Source organism: Elephantulus edwardii, unplaced genomic scaffold, assembly GCF_000299155.1.
Source record: "Elephantulus edwardii isolate Elephantulus edwardi_28Jun2011 unplaced genomic scaffold, EleEdw1.0 scaffold00092, whole genome shotgun sequence".
Lineage (NCBI taxonomy): Eukaryota > Metazoa > Chordata > Mammalia > Macroscelidea > Macroscelididae > Elephantulus > Elephantulus edwardii.
The window spans coordinates 2920857-2936414 of NW_006399842.1; the positions used below are offsets into that span (position 1 = coordinate 2920857).

General features: G+C 38.4%; 1 protein-coding gene across 2 annotated transcripts in view; it reads left to right on the top strand.

Moving 5' to 3' along the window:
• The window catches only part of PSMD5 (proteasome (prosome, macropain) 26S subunit, non-ATPase, 5), a 24695-nt gene extending 17658 nt beyond the window's left edge, over positions 1 to 7037 (top strand). Inside the window, exons 8-10 of one of the 2 annotated variants that reach the window (XM_006890691.1) lie at positions 1288 to 1397; positions 4625 to 4765; positions 6586 to 7037. In XM_006890691.1, coding sequence (XP_006890753.1) covers positions 1288 to 1397; positions 4625 to 4765; positions 6586 to 6843 — 509 coding nt within the window. In that variant the 3' untranslated portion in view covers positions 6844 to 7037. The remainder of the gene's footprint in view (positions 1 to 1287; positions 1398 to 4624; positions 4766 to 6585) is intronic. The other variant, XM_006890692.1, reaches the window with a different exon arrangement.
• The last annotated feature ends 8521 nt before the right edge of the window (positions 7038 to 15558 follow it).

Consider the following 15558-nt stretch of genomic DNA (forward strand, 5'->3'; position numbering starts at 1 on the left):
TTTTTTTAAAAAAAGAATACCCTAATTTTTGGTAGAGATTCAATATATAAATTCATTTGTTAATGGGTTAACCCCATTTTAGAATGTAATTGCTTCTATAAGTGGCAGTCTTTTTAACAATACCCTGGGTAAACTCATCCATAAAAACAGTCTCTTATGATTACTGTTGACAGCCATTCTATTTGTTTCTTACTATTTAGGTCCTACCCATCACGCTGACAGGATCAAATACTATTTTCCCTCCACATGTACCTTGAAAAGAATTCATATCCTAAAGACCATGGACTCTGGAGTCAGAAAAGCCTAGCATGCTTTAATGTCTTGGATTTATGGCCTTGATTTAATCACCTCATTTCTCCAAGGCTCATTGTAAAAGCGTATAACAATTAAATCTTGGGAATTTTGTGAATAACATAAAAATATATTTGTTTGGATTGATAATGTATGAGGTTAGAGAGCTCTGGTAGTCTAGTGGTAAAGAGCTGTGTTGTCAATCCAAAGGCACAAGATTCAAATCCACCAACAGCACCATGGAGAAACATGGGCAAGTCTCCTCCCAAGCGTTTTACTGCCTCTAAAAGCTTACTCAATGGTACTTAACAACAACAAAGAATGTACGAAAGAAAAATAAACAGAAAAGTTCATCCCTGTGTTTTATATTAAGAATGATGCTTTTAGTGATACTTTTGGTAAAATCTTAAAAGCACTACAAATTCTCCACAAAAGTTAATATACACTTATTATTTTAAAACTCTTGGAAAGAGTATTTTTAAAATCACTCTGCTGTTGTGTTTAACAGCTTATATCCTTCTAGTTATGTGTACTTTCTAAGTGTTTTTAACTATGACATGACTCTTTTACAGTCTTGAAAAGAGCATGTTATTGGGGAAATCTTTAAAAGCTCTAGAGTGTTGCTGTGTGCTCTCAAGTCCGTTCACACATGTCATGAGCATGTAAGACAAATTCGAGCTTCTTCATAGGGTTTCCTGACCTATAGTAGAATGGATTAAAAAGTCTTTTCTCTCACAGAACTGTTATGGATACAGATTGCTGACTTTTAGGGTTAGCAGCCAAGCATTTAGCCAGTGTAGCACCAAGTCAACTCCTCCCAGTTCTTTTGATGCCATATCCTATACACTTTGCCTTGTATATACTGTGTACATATGAATGTATATTTGAGCCTGTCGCTTGCTCTGTTACTACGTGCTTATTTCTGTGCTGGTTTAGGTTGATAGGAGTCTAAGTGTATGAAAGCAGTTTTTAAAATCTCATGTTATTCCTTCAAAGGAACTCGCTTTGAACATACACTTATGAAAATAGGACATCAAGCAAAGAATGCGTCAACAGAATTAAAAATTAGATGTTTGGATGCAGTTTCATCTCTTCTGTATTTACCAGTAAGTAGATTGGGAAATTAGTGAGAAACAATGGGAGATATTTGGGTAAATTCTATAATGACTCAGCATAATATTATTGAACATAATGCTACCAGTGGGAGGGTGGAGGGACAGCGCAGGAGGAGAAGGCCTTCTGTGAGGTGGATTGATTCAGTGACTGGGGTAATCGGGGTAGGAGTGTCAGAGACAGTGCAGTTGGCACAGGACAGAGCAGAGGTTAGGGCTGTTGTACATATAGGGGTCGCTATGAGTCGCAAGCGACTCGACGGCACATAACAACAACAACAATGTAAATGCTGACAAAGTTAATGCCATCTTTCTAACGCCTAATAAAAGAAGATAACACTTATATTATTGGTAACATGATTAAGGAACGGTTAAAATAAAAATTTTTTAAAAAAAGAAAATCAGAACAAGAGAACACCCTAGAGATTGTTTAATCAATCAGCTAAAAAAACCTGGGGATACCCAAGATGATGCTGTAAATAGCGCCCCCTTTTGTCTCCACACACTACCAACTCAAACTATAAACTGGCAGACCATTTTTGTCAAAACTCTAGAAACCAAAGAGTTACAGTAACTAAGTGAATGATAAATCTAGGAAGAGGTCACATAAATGGCAGGAAAACTTGGTTTTTTTTTGGTCCCCTTGTGCCCTTCCCTCTCCCTAGCCATCTTAAATCAGCTGCCTTCCCAGAAAGACAGTCTCGTGTCTGGCTCTAGACAGAGCAGAGCAGACTTTATTAGCAAATAACTGTGTGGGTCTGTAGTAACTTGTCTAGAGGTTTCCAAAAGGACTGGAACAGGTGTTCTTAAGTAGATCTGTCTCAGAGCTTGTGTGGGGTAGAGAGGCTGTTAACACCAGAAAACTGGCTGTCTGTGACTAAAGAATACCATTAATTCATAGAATAATGACATAAAGATTGGAAGAAAAATCCAGAGGTGTTTTTTTTAGAAACTAAGGTTTTTCAAAAGCACCTTGTTGATGAGGGCAAAGTTAAAACATTCACAGATATACCGAAGCTGAGGAAGTTTATCATCTGAAGACCTTCCTTCCAAGAAATGCTAAAGGGAATCCTTCAGGATGAAGTGAAAGTATATTACACGGTAACTTGAAGCCATGTAAAGAAGAAAATCTCCAGTAAAGGAAACTTTATGAGAAAAGACCAATTTTATGGTATTTCTGGTGTCTGAGTCTATTCTTATATCATAAATTACTTAAAAGATGTGTTTTGAATAAAGATAAATTTATGTGAAAATGTGACAACATATACAAAAGTGAGTAGGAGCAATAGAGAAATTTTTGTATGTTATTGAGGTTGGTATCAGCATTTAGAATGCTAAATGTAATCCCTGTTGTTGTTGTTGTTGTTGTTGTTGTTAAATGCCATCGAGTCATAGGCGACTCATAGCGACCCTATGAATGAAAGTCCTCGACACTTGCGTGACTTTCATCTTTGCTCCAAGTTCATAGGGTTTCTGGAGGCAAGCTATTTACAGAAATGGATGCCACTACCTATTGTAAACATAAAAAATTACACATGAGAGAAAAACAGATGGAAATCAAACCAATTCATTACAAAACCCAACTCTAAATACAAAGGTAGGCAGTGACTTGACTATGACTCATAGCAACCCTGTTAACAACAGATCTGAACCTTTCTCTGTCCTGTAACAGCTTCATGATCTCCGATATACTTAAGCTCATTGTTACAGTCACTATGTCAGTTCATCTTTGAAGGTCTTACTCTCTATCTCTGACCCTCCACCTTTCCTAGCATGTCTGTCTTCCAAGGATTGGCCTTTCCTGACAACATGCCCATAGGAGACAAAGTGTCACTCATCCTTGCCTCTAAGGAGCACTTTGTCCTTCCTCTGATACAAATTTGTCTCTTCCTTTGCCAGTTCATGGTATGTTCTATAATCTTCTCCCAACAGCACACCTCAAAGGCTGACACAAAGGCAGAATTGGAGAAAATAAGGGACCAAAAAACCCCACTATAGACACATAGAACAAATAACAAAATGGCCAAAGTTCAACCTTGCAGATAAGAAAAGAAAGCATGATGCAGGTATCTGATAGGCCCACTCTAGATCCAGAACACAAATTTGTTGAAAGTGAAAGAATGGGGTGGGGGCAGCATACTCCATACAAATAGTATCCAAGAGAGCTGGATGGCTTTATTAATAGCAGATAAAGTTGACTTTTAAGTTTGTGGAGTTTTAATAGAAATCTGTCGTAAGAGACACAGACAGTATAAAATGATTGAAAGGTCAACTCATCAAGAAAATTGTTGTTGTTATGTGCCGTCCAGTCAAGTACGGCTCATAGTGACCCTCTGAAGAAAAGATCTGAACCCTGTTCTATCCTGTGCCGTCCTCACACTTCCTGACATACAAGAGCCTGTGGCAGCAGTCACGTCAGTCCATCTGGTTGAGGGTCTTTCTCTCCTTCATGACCCTCTACCCTTCCAAGCATCATGTCCTTCTCCAAGGAATAGTCCCTCCTAGCAACATGCCCAAAGTATGTGAAGCAAAGTCTCATCATTCTTGCCTCCAAAGAGCACTCTGGCTGCATCCTCTCCAAGACATACCTGTTCGTTTTCTTGGTCGTCCGTGGATGTTCAGTGCTCTTCTCCAGTACCACAGCTCAAAGGCATCAATTCTTTTTCTGTCATCCTTATTCATTTTCCAGCTCTTAGTTGCAAAGCAAGTAATTGAAAAGTCTCTGGCTTGAATCAGATGCACGTTAGTCCTCACACTGACATCATTACTCCTCAATTTGGAGAGGTAGGATAGAGCAGTTATAAATATATGCATCAGACAATGAAACCTGAAGTTCTTTGGCACATACAGTAAGAGAACTGAAAGAAGAATAGACAGTTCTATAATACAGTTTGGAGACTTAAGGGTACTCCTTACAATAATAGGTAGACCAGAAGTTCAGTAAAGAAACAGAGGACCTGAGTACACTATAAGCCAACCTGATGTAAAAGGCATATATAGAACATTATACTCAACAACCAAACACTACTCGTCTAACAGTAAACCCACCACAGAACTGAGTCTTGTCTGTGTGTGAGGAAGCAGGCTTGTAGACTTAGGTCACAAGGCTTGATAACTAAGAGTGCCACCAGCACCAGATTTCCTGATGTGCAGTGTCCAAAGGAGTCCTTTCCTCCGTAGCAGTTAGCTTTGTCATGAGATAATCCTTCTCTATCTTGTAGCCTGAACAGCACACTGACGACCTCCTGAGGATGACAGAGTCCTGGTTTTCTTCCTTCTCTCATAACTCATTGGAGCTCCTCCGTGGCATCAGTAATCAACCCTTTCCTGAACTACGCTGTGCTGCCTTAAAAGTGTTCACGGTAAGTAACATACGACCCTCTGTCAGCGCAACACAAGCAGTCCTTGTGTAAGCCTTGGGAATCCACAAGTGCGTAGTACTGTGTCTGCCCTTTGTTAGACTAATGAGGGGACAAATGTGTAAACAGATCGTTTCACCAAAAGGTGTTAGATCTTGTGCCAGACACTTGGGGAGGATACTCTGAGATCACAGAGTAGGTTCCAGATCCCTTATCTACCATACAGGCAGCTCTAATGACCCAGTCATGTTACTATCCTAGCCCTTGCTACCCACCATTCCCTCTGGCATTTAATGGTTTACTAACACAGAAATACTTGTTTTGTGTCTTTGGAGTTTGCTGTAATCTCTCTATCCAACATTCTTCTTTAACTTTGCTTGTTAAACTTTGTTAAGATTAGTTCAGGTAGCATGTCTTAACCAAACCCAAGAAATGTTGCTCTCATTCTTTGCCCTCATTGTTGTGTGTCTCTTGCTTGTTTGTTGTGCTGGCTGCTTGAGACAGAACAATGAACAAGATACAAAGACCCTCCTTTCATGTAACTCACTATCTAATAAGGGAGGCAGACAGTAAATATACAGCTACAATTACAGTTATGGTTTTAACTCTACAGATACACATACAATTACGGTTGTGCTAAAGGTTATATATCTCTTCTCAGTTTATTATATGCCAAGGAGTGAGAACCAACTCATAGCTGACCCTCGGCAGGTTTTCATAAGCAATGAATGGCACAGGAGGAGGTTGCCCATCTTTCTCCCTCAGAGCACCTGGTGGATTTGAACTTCTTGCCTTTGGGATTGCAGTGATTCCTACCAATAGACCACTAGAGACCCTTAAGTGATGCTTATTCTGCTGGTCTGTGAATCCATTTTGAGAGGATAGGACTAGACTGAAAATTTGATTGTTACTTTTTCATTAAAATGTAGTGGTGACATTTTTATGTTGCAAAAGTTAATTATAATTTTAAAATTTGAAAATGAGTGAGAGGTAGAAATCTAGATCTAAAGTCTTCCCTGTTTGGTATGTTTTCTTATAGTATTTGTCTTGATTGGTTGATTAGTTAAAATTCTTCACAGAAAATTGTACTTCTTACCTCTGCCTAATCCTAATACACATTTCTCCTGGATAGAATCACTATTGTGTATTCTAAATTTATAAGCCCATACGTGATTCAATACATGTTTCTACCCTTCAACAAAATGTAACATTTTACATAATCTTAAATTTTATAAATGGCATCATGCTGTTGATAACATTCTACAATTTACTTTCCAGCCTGATATTTTAAAGATTTATTCCTGTTGAAAGATATAATTAGAAGATCTTTAATATTTTATTATATAGATACCACAATCTATCACTCTCCTGCCAATGAAGACATAGATAGAATCTAGTATAATTGGTACTATAATGAACACTCAGAAATATTTTCTTATGCATATATTTTGAAGTTTATTTAGGGTAATATTTTCTTACCTCATTTTTGTTATGTTTTTCCGCTGCTGTAATCAAGCATGTACATAATTTGGGTTCTGTATTTTGCATATAGTAGATTACCCATTTCTTTACCTACTTTCTGGAAATATTTTTAATGTTTATTTCCATTTTAATTGTTGCATTTTATTAAGTAAAATATTGCAATATTTTAATTAAGTAAATTTAGCTTATAATTTTTCACACTGTGGTGAATACCTTCTTGTACCAAGCTTTTTAATAGTTAGGAATGTTTTCTTAAATTCCCCAGGAGGGAATTTATTTAGACATAAGGTAGCATTCTTAAGACTCAAAAGGAATTATGCTCTTTCTGCCTCTCATTTCAGGCCATCGCAAACCAACCCTGGGCTCAGAAACTTATGTTTCACAGTCCAGGTTTTCTAGAATATATTGTGGACCGCTCTGTGGAGCGTGACAAAGCTTCAAAGGATGCCAAATATCAACTGGTAAAAGCGCTCGCCAATTCCAAGACAATTGCAGAAATCTTTGGGAACCCAAATTACTTGAGGCTCAGAACTTACCTGAGTGAAGGACCATACTATGTAAAGCCTGTTTCCACAACAGCAGTGGAAGGAGCTGAGTGATCTCTTCTAGGTTTCAACAGAGAGGACCATTTTTTTACCAGAATTCCTCCAAAGATGCTTAATTCCATGTATATTTTCCAAAACATATTTTCCTTCCCCCAATTATCATGGACTGTCTAATACAGATTCTAAACTTTATCACCAAATTTTTTTGTGTTTTTCCATTGAACTGTAGTGCAGAACCAAGAGTGGAACACACAAGCTGACAAATCTGGTCATAAGTACACTAGCCAAGTTTTGGACGTTCTGGTTTTCCTCCCAGAAAAGTTCATGTGTTGTTAAAATAATCTACTTTAAATAAAATGGAACCAAATTATTTCTGCATTCTTTCCACCTTTTTTTTTTCTTTTTCACTTTTTTCCCATATTTCTGATTCCATTTTCAAAGTCTTAAGATACATTCTTTGAAAAATGTGGAAGACCCTTAAAATTATGTTCTGTATATCAGGAATAAATAATTTCAATTAATTAAATCTCCTTTGTTTTTTTGTTACTATTATTTCTCTGAAAAGTAGACATAAAACAAAACTAAAAATCTATTTCTTTTAGTGCTCTTTGTTGTTTATAAGTGAATTTTTTATGACTTTTAGGGAGGAGACATGATGTGCTAATCAAAAAGTTCCTAAACTCCTTTGTTTATGGGTCATCGTTTGGAGATTTTGCCTCTCATTTTCCTGATCTGCAAAGTCAGTCTTGAGTGGATCACACGGAGGGAGACTGGCCACTGATTAATGATCAGAATCAGAAGTAGGATGCTCTCCCATTAAAAAGGATAATTACTTTTCATTGTCACTCCAGTCCCAAAATATTTCCATCCATTTTTCAGTGTTTTTCTTTTATTGGAAAAGTACTTTGCTTACAAAGGTAAGAATCCAGAGGCTCCTGCATTAGAGTGTCAAAGGTTCAGAATCTAGAAAGATGTTTCAGGCCATAGTGAAGCTGGTCAGCCATGTCTGTCCTTACCAAAGTGCTTCTCAACTAACTCAAATTCTCTTGTCCCCAGTTTCATTGTCTCTTTCCTGCTATCTCTTATTTTGAGTCTCCTGTTCCCATACTGACCATCTTCCTGTTATTAATATCACTAATTAGGCTGTAGCTAGGTTTTTCCTGGCCTGAGAAGCAATCTTTCCCAAAAGTAATTATTTCTTTTATCTCCTCTGTGATGTTGATATTATTGATTTAACTTCAACGTTCAAAAGAGTGACTGACCTCTTTCCTCTGGCTCTACATTGATTTTTATGTACATGGCTCCTCTTTTCTCTTAGATATATTTACTCAGTAAGTGTTATTGGCTACCTATTATGTATTTGACAATGAGAAAAGGAACACGAGTGTATTAAACATTACTATTCTAAGTGCTAAGTTCATATCTTTACACTACCATTTCACAGACCAGGAAAGTGAGACTCAGAGAAGTTCAGTGGTTTATCGTAAAATTACACAACAAGTAGCTAATAGAGAAAAAATAAAGTTGTATATAAAGTGCAGTAATAGGAGACAGCAGAGAAAACACCTGCCCAAGACGTAAGTGTGGGTTGGGGCACCTGGTCTGAATCTTACAAGTAGGAGATAGATCAAGACTAGAGGAGAATAGTATAGTGAGCACATGTCTTTATAACAAAATTGCTAACTGGAAAGATGGCAGTTTTAAGTCCACCATGTAGAGTCACAGAAGTAAGATCTGGCAGTCCATGCCTTTAAGAGTAACTACAGCCATTGGAAACTCTGTGGAACATAGTTCTCTTAAACAGGGTTATTAAGAATTGGAATCAACTCAATGACTTAGTGTGGTAAGAGAAAACACCACATACAGATAATGATAACACACTACTAGTGACCCAGTATGACCAAAACCTCATTTTGCAAAATTACTTATTATCATAGTTGGCAACTGGTATATATCTTTCATTTTGTTATCTAAACAGCTATAAAAGTTCATTAACATTTTGTAAATGAAGACTTCAAGACTGAGAAATTAAGTTCTTTCTACAGACCACACAACTCGGGGCCACAGTATTAGCCTAGCTTTCCTAGAGGACATCAAATGTGTTATTTGGCTATTGGCTCATATTTTTGTCATTAATAGTGGTTAACACTTGTGCATTTACTGTGTGTACTAGGCATTATTCTAAGAGCTTTTTGTGTATTAACACATGTTAAGGGCTTCATATTTCAGGATTTAGGTACTATTCTTGTTTACAGGTAAGGCAAAAGTATAACAAAATTAAAGAACATGCCCAAGGTCAGTCACATAGCTATTATGTGGAACTGAGGTTTGAATGGAAGCCGTTTGATTTTTACCATATATTTGTAAATGCTGCTTTTTCTTAATACTAAACATTTATGGGACTAATTAATTACTGAGCACTTAAATTAGTGTAATTTAGTTCATCAGTGCTACAGGGTTGATTTTATACATAAACAGGCTCAATAATTTTTGGTAATATCTTAAGTTCAATGCTACCTTGTTTGATTTGGACAATTTTGATGACGCCTAAAATGCCAGGAACTACAGGATGAAAACCTGTGCATGATTTTTTAAAACATTTTTTATTTATACTAGTTAATTTACAAAATTCAAATACATTGTTTTCAGACCTGATTCTTTGAATTTCCCTCACCACCCCCCATCATATTGTAGTGCCCGATTTTACTAGTAATAACGTAGTCATAACATGAAATGCAAGTTTGCTGTACCCTACTTGGGAAGCTGTTCCTTATTATAGGACTTGACGAAAATTATTTTCATTAAGTATTATACTGTTGTTGTTGCTATGTGCTGTCAAGTCACCTGAGACTCACTCATAGTAACCTATGTACAATAACCCTAAACCCTGTCTATCCTGTGCCAGTCTTATTGTCTCTGACACACTTTCCCCCTTAGCCCAGTTACTGAATTAACTACTTAAGTTAATGTTACACTATTGAAGTTTAAGACAATGTGTTGTTGCGTACCATTGAGTCAGAACCATTCATAGCTAAGCCTCCTGTGGATTTTCAGAGGCTGTAAATCTTGCAAGAAGAGATTGTCCATCTTTCTCCCACTGAGCAATTGGTTGGTCCAACCCATTCACCTTTCAAGTAGCAGTGCAGCTCCTTAGCTCTAAGCCACCAGCGCTCTAGGTAACTATTAATTTGAAATGAAATTTCATTCTGTTACCCAGAAAAAGAAAAAGTTAACTGCTTACAAACAATATTAGTCTTATATTGCACTGGGAAAATCTACTGTAAGGGACATTTCCAGACTACTGAGAAATAATGATGTCAGTCTGGAAACTAAGCCTTCACAATTACTTTCTATGTATCAGAGATGTGGACAGTAACTAAGGATGCCAGAAAAGAATTGATGCTATTGAGTTTTGGTGCTGGAGAAGAGTCTTGAACACACTATGGCCTACCAAGAAAACAAATCTGTCTTTGACAGAGTGAAGCCAAGTTTCTCCTTGAAGGCTAGGATTTTGAAGTTCTATATTCTTTGGATGGATGGTGAAGAGATTGAGATTGTTCACAGCTTTCGTTTGCTTGGCTCCACAGTCAACACTCTCAGCACCAGTGGCCAGGAAATTAAAAGATGTATTGTAATGGATAGTCTGCTATTAGGGACCTCTCCAAAGTTCTGAAGAGCAATGGTGTCTGTCTGGAGACTAAGGTGTGTCTGATACAAGCCATGGTCCTTGCAATCACTTGTTATGCATCAGAGAGCTGGACAGTGACTAAGGAGGATAGGAAGAGTATTGAGGGTACCATGGACTGCTAGGAAAACACAGATTCATCCTGGAGAGGGTTAAACCGGGCGGCTCCCTGGCGGCAAGGATTCTGAGGCTCCGTCTAACATACTTTGAACATGTTGTAAGAAGGGACCGGTCCTTGGAGAGGGACATCATGCTTGGTAGGGTGGAGGGACAGCGCAGGAGGGAAGGCCTTCTATGAGGTGAATTGATTCAGTGACTAGGGTAATCAGGATGGGTGTGCTGGAGACAATGCGATTGACCCAGGACAGAGCAGGGTTTAGGTCTGTTGTACATAGGGTTGCTATGAGTCGCAAGCAACTCGACGGCACATAACAACAGCAATATTCCTTGAGCACCTGGCCATGAGGAACCAATTCATGGAGAAGGACATCATGCTTGGAAGGAGTGGAAGGACAGCTTAGGAGAGGAAGCCCTCGGATGATATGTAATCCGATACAGTAACTGTATGTAAATAAGTAAATTGATACAGTAACTGGGATAATGAGGGTAGGTGTGACAGAGTCAACGAGACTAGCTCAGAATAGGGTAGGCTTCAGAGCTGTTCTACATAGGGTTGCTATGAGCCACAGGCAATTCGATGGCATATAACAACAACAGCAATGTGCCGTTAAGTCACTTGCAACTCATAGCGACCCTATGAACAACAGCCCTAAACTCTGTTCTGTCCTGTCCCAACCTCATTGTCACCGACACACTCATCCTGATTACCCCAGTCACCGAATCAATCCACTTCTTAGAGGGCCACCCCTCCTGTGCCTGCCCTCCACCCTCCCAAGCATGATGTCCTTCTCCAAGGACCAGCCTCTCCTTACAACATGACCAGATTATGTCAGATGAAGCCTCAGAATCCTTGCCTCCAAAGAGCAGCCCGGTTTAACCCTCTCCATGATGAATCTGTTTGTTTTCTTAGCAATCCATGGTACCCTCAATACTCTTCTCCAACACCACAGCTCAAAGGCATAAGTTCTCCTTCTATCCTCCCTGGTCATTGTCCAGCTCTCTGATGTGTAACAAGTGATTGTAAAGACCATGGCCTGTATCAGATGTACCTTAGTCTCCAGAGAGACACCGTTGCTCTTCAGTACTAGGCATGTCCTATTTAGTATTTGTCATTCATTCCAAAGATTCTCAAAAGTCCATAATTATGGCTATTACTGAGTTATGACAGTTCTATGAAGTGTGATAAAAAATATTGACTAGAGAAAAACAAGCTTTTGCTTCAAAATTCAATTTAGTATTTTCCTTTTTAATGAAGATTTTCTTTTGAAAAGAATCATGCTATATGAACGTGTTACAAGAATCATGCTACATTCCTTAAAATGAGGTCTCAGTAAGATCTAATACATTAAAGTACTAAGAATATTTTACAACTTTGTAAGTACAATTAAAGACGAAACACAAGGAAAGAAAGCTGCTTCCTGTAGCAGAATAGAGGGTTTTAAAAGAGTAGACATACACACAAAAAATCCTAATCACCAAAATACACAGCATTGTTTTTTGTGGTGCCTAAAGGAAAGTATTTAAAACTGTCAAGATACGTCAGAAGTTTGCAGGAAATAAGCCCATAGTAAGTCTCAAGCAGTGTACATTCTTTTCCATCATTAATTTCTTTCCATGCCAAGGACATTTCAGTTTCTGTAGTTTCTGAGGATGTGAAAATGAATTTATAGCAACATCTATTGTAGCTGATATGTTTTTTCCCAGAAAACCTTGAACTGTGGATGGGTGTAAGGCCAATGGATTTTGCACAAATTCCTACGAACACATCAGCAGGTACCATAATGGGTACTTCTTTGAAGACTACGTACATCATCCAAGCCACATCCTGAGACATTATAAAGGCGGCACCGCTGCAGTAATCTGGGTAGTATTTGTCTGGGTACTCACTAAGAGAAACAAATTCTTTGTGATGTGGGTCTCTATTGGGTTTTTCCTGATGGATCACTCTTCCTACATAGATCTCTTTGAGGTGTTGCTTCAGATTAAGGAGATATTCCACCAAGGGTGGTAGGTTGACAAACATCCCTTCATCCACCTTAAGAATGAAGAGGGCATTGGGACAAAAAGCTACAGCCCACTGTGTCATGGCAATTATTTTCAGAGTTTGGTTTTCAGAAGTGTCCAGGAAAATTCCTTCAATTATATCGTTATTCTTATGGGACTCGTTTTCTATTTCTTGTTGGGTAGTTACCAAAATGGGCATTCCTAAAAAAAATAATGTGAGAATAGAGTGTCCTTGGACTGTGATCACGTTACCCCAGGTTCTCCTGATGAGGTTTCGTCTTATCCCGTTTCCTGGGCTGCTGAAGATGAGAGAGAGCAAAAAAATATTCTTCCCTTTACATACTTCTGACTGGCTCTGGATGAAATATTTAGACAGGTTGCTTCTTAGGGATTCTGTGTTCAGTTTTCTTGCTTTATCCTTAATTTCCAGAACTTTCATGTCTACATAAGGCAATGACTGCAGAAAGTACTCTTCTATAAAGTCAGCCCCAAAAAGTAGAGCATGAAATAGAATGACATTAAACAAAATGAAGCACCACTGGTGAGTTCGAAGCCGGCAGAATGTCACCTAAATTTAAAAAACAAAATCACAGACAAAAAACAACTTCATTTCCATTTTGTCTTTGCCCCCACTGTACCCTGTATATACCACTACTCCAGAAATTAGCAGTATACTCTTTCTTAGGTATTATTATTATTATTATTATTATTATTATTATCTCTCCTACCGGATTCTGGTCTCTTGAACAACAGAAGTCTGGCTCCATCTCTCTGAGTTCAGTAATTGGCACAAAGATCACCCTAGGTTGATTGGTTGCTTGCTTGCTTGTGTGGATGAAAACCTCCTTATGTATAAATTTAGAAATTGGGAAAAAAGAGGAGCCAGATATAGACACGTAAAAAGTAAAAGTGGCATCATTACAATAAAAGTCTATTAGTAAATATGTTCTTTCTTAAATTGAAGCACTTGGATCAGTTTCTTCTCTAATTACAAAGGTCAAGGGCGATTTTTCCATGCAGTGGTGGCTTTTATTGGCCACGACACACTAGCTACTATCAAACATTTATATTCTTCCAGTATGACCTTCCAATTTAATTTAACGGAGAACCAGAGTCTATTTTGACGATATTCCCTAATACATTGGACATGTCTGTCTATAAAGGCATATTCCTGCTTTCTGGGCACCATCAGATATCTAGAAACCAATAAAACTTACAATACCTCATGTAAGGGACTAAAAACTTTCACTCTGGAAAGGCGAATGCGGGTTGTGAAATAGCAGAATAAAGGAATAAGTGGGCTAAATCTCCATTCATTGAAACTTTGAACAACAAAGCCTCTCATAATAATTTCTGTAGTCTTTGAGTTGATTCTGATTCATGGGAACTACATGTTTCCATGCAGAATTGCACTTTTTAGAATTTTCAATGACTATAATGACCTGGCGCTTACTAGAGCACCAGGCCTTTTTTCCATTGAGCGCTAATAGGAGGAGTCAAATAAGCAGCCTTCTAGCTAGTTGATTAGCACACATGGTGCCACCAAGGAACCTTTTCATATTAATAATTCCATCTTACTGAGCACTTACTATGTGCCAGGTGTTCTGCTACGCACTTTACATTCCTTAACTGACTTAGCCCTGATAAAAATATTTCTTCAGCTGGGTTCTTTTGAAAATTAATCAGCCTAGCCATTTAATAATTTGCCAAAATCACATAGTAAGGGGTTAGAATAAGTCTATGGTTTGTAATTAAATCTTAATTTTAAAGCTCACTCACAACCATTGGAGAATAAGGACTCCAATCTTAGCTTTTCCTTTATTAAATAGATGGCTCTTGCCCATGATGGGCTAGAAACAACTGTGAAGCAAACTTATATTTATGATCTGAACTCCTTTGCTTCTTCTCAGGGCTGATAATTTGCATGTAGAAGAAAAATTCAGACTCCTCAAAATAGAATTCATATGAAGTATTGATACCAAATGTAAAGAACATGAGACGCTTACCTGCATGTTGACTGTGAGCAGTTTCAGGGCTTTGGAAATGTTAAAATCCAGATGGCAACTTTTGCCTAACTGTATCTCACAATCCCTCCAGTCTAACAGCAATCTAAGTAAAGTCGTTTGTGCCTGAAATGTTAAGGATAAGGTTTCTTGCCAATCAACCTGAGCTTTTGTCCCAGAATACCTGCTAGCTGCATAGGAGAGAGCAAGTACTGATCATATTACAGCTAGAGTGAATCCAGAACAATGAGTAGAAAATGAAAACTTCAGATGTTCCCGACTCTTGTTGTTATGTGCCCTCGAGTAAGAACTGACTCATAGCTGACCCTCTAACGAGTTTTCAGAGGTAGTTAATCCCGTGAGAAGGGATTGTTGCTTCTTACCACTAGGCCACCCAGATCTTCCTGAATCTTCCTGGTACAGTGTTTAAATACTTGGATTCTAACCAAAAGGCCTGAGGTTTGAATCCCCTAGCCACTCCCCAGGAGAGAGATGTGGCAGTTCACTCCTACAGAGACTGACAACCTGCAGCAGCTCTACCCTGTCCTATGGGATCAGTATGAGCCAGAATTGGCTTGACGGCAGTGAGTTGGGTTTGGTATAGTCGGGAAAACCTTTCTTCACAGTTACAAAGAATGCTTAGCATAAGCAGTTGTGGCAGGGAGAGAAATGAGCATCAGATTCCATTGTCCGAATTTTATCATCCTCATAGTTCCCCTTGTTATACACATACCTGCTGTTCAGTACCATGGGATCAGCTATAACTAATGGTGATCCTGTAAACAATTGTTGTTGTTGTTGTTGTTATGTGCCTTCGAGTCGTTTCCGACTCATAGCGACCCTATGCACAACAGCTCTAAACCCTGCTCTATCCTGCGCCAACCGCACCGCCTCTGACACACCCATCCCGATTACCCCAGTCACCGAATCAATCCATCTCATAGAGGGTCTTCCCCT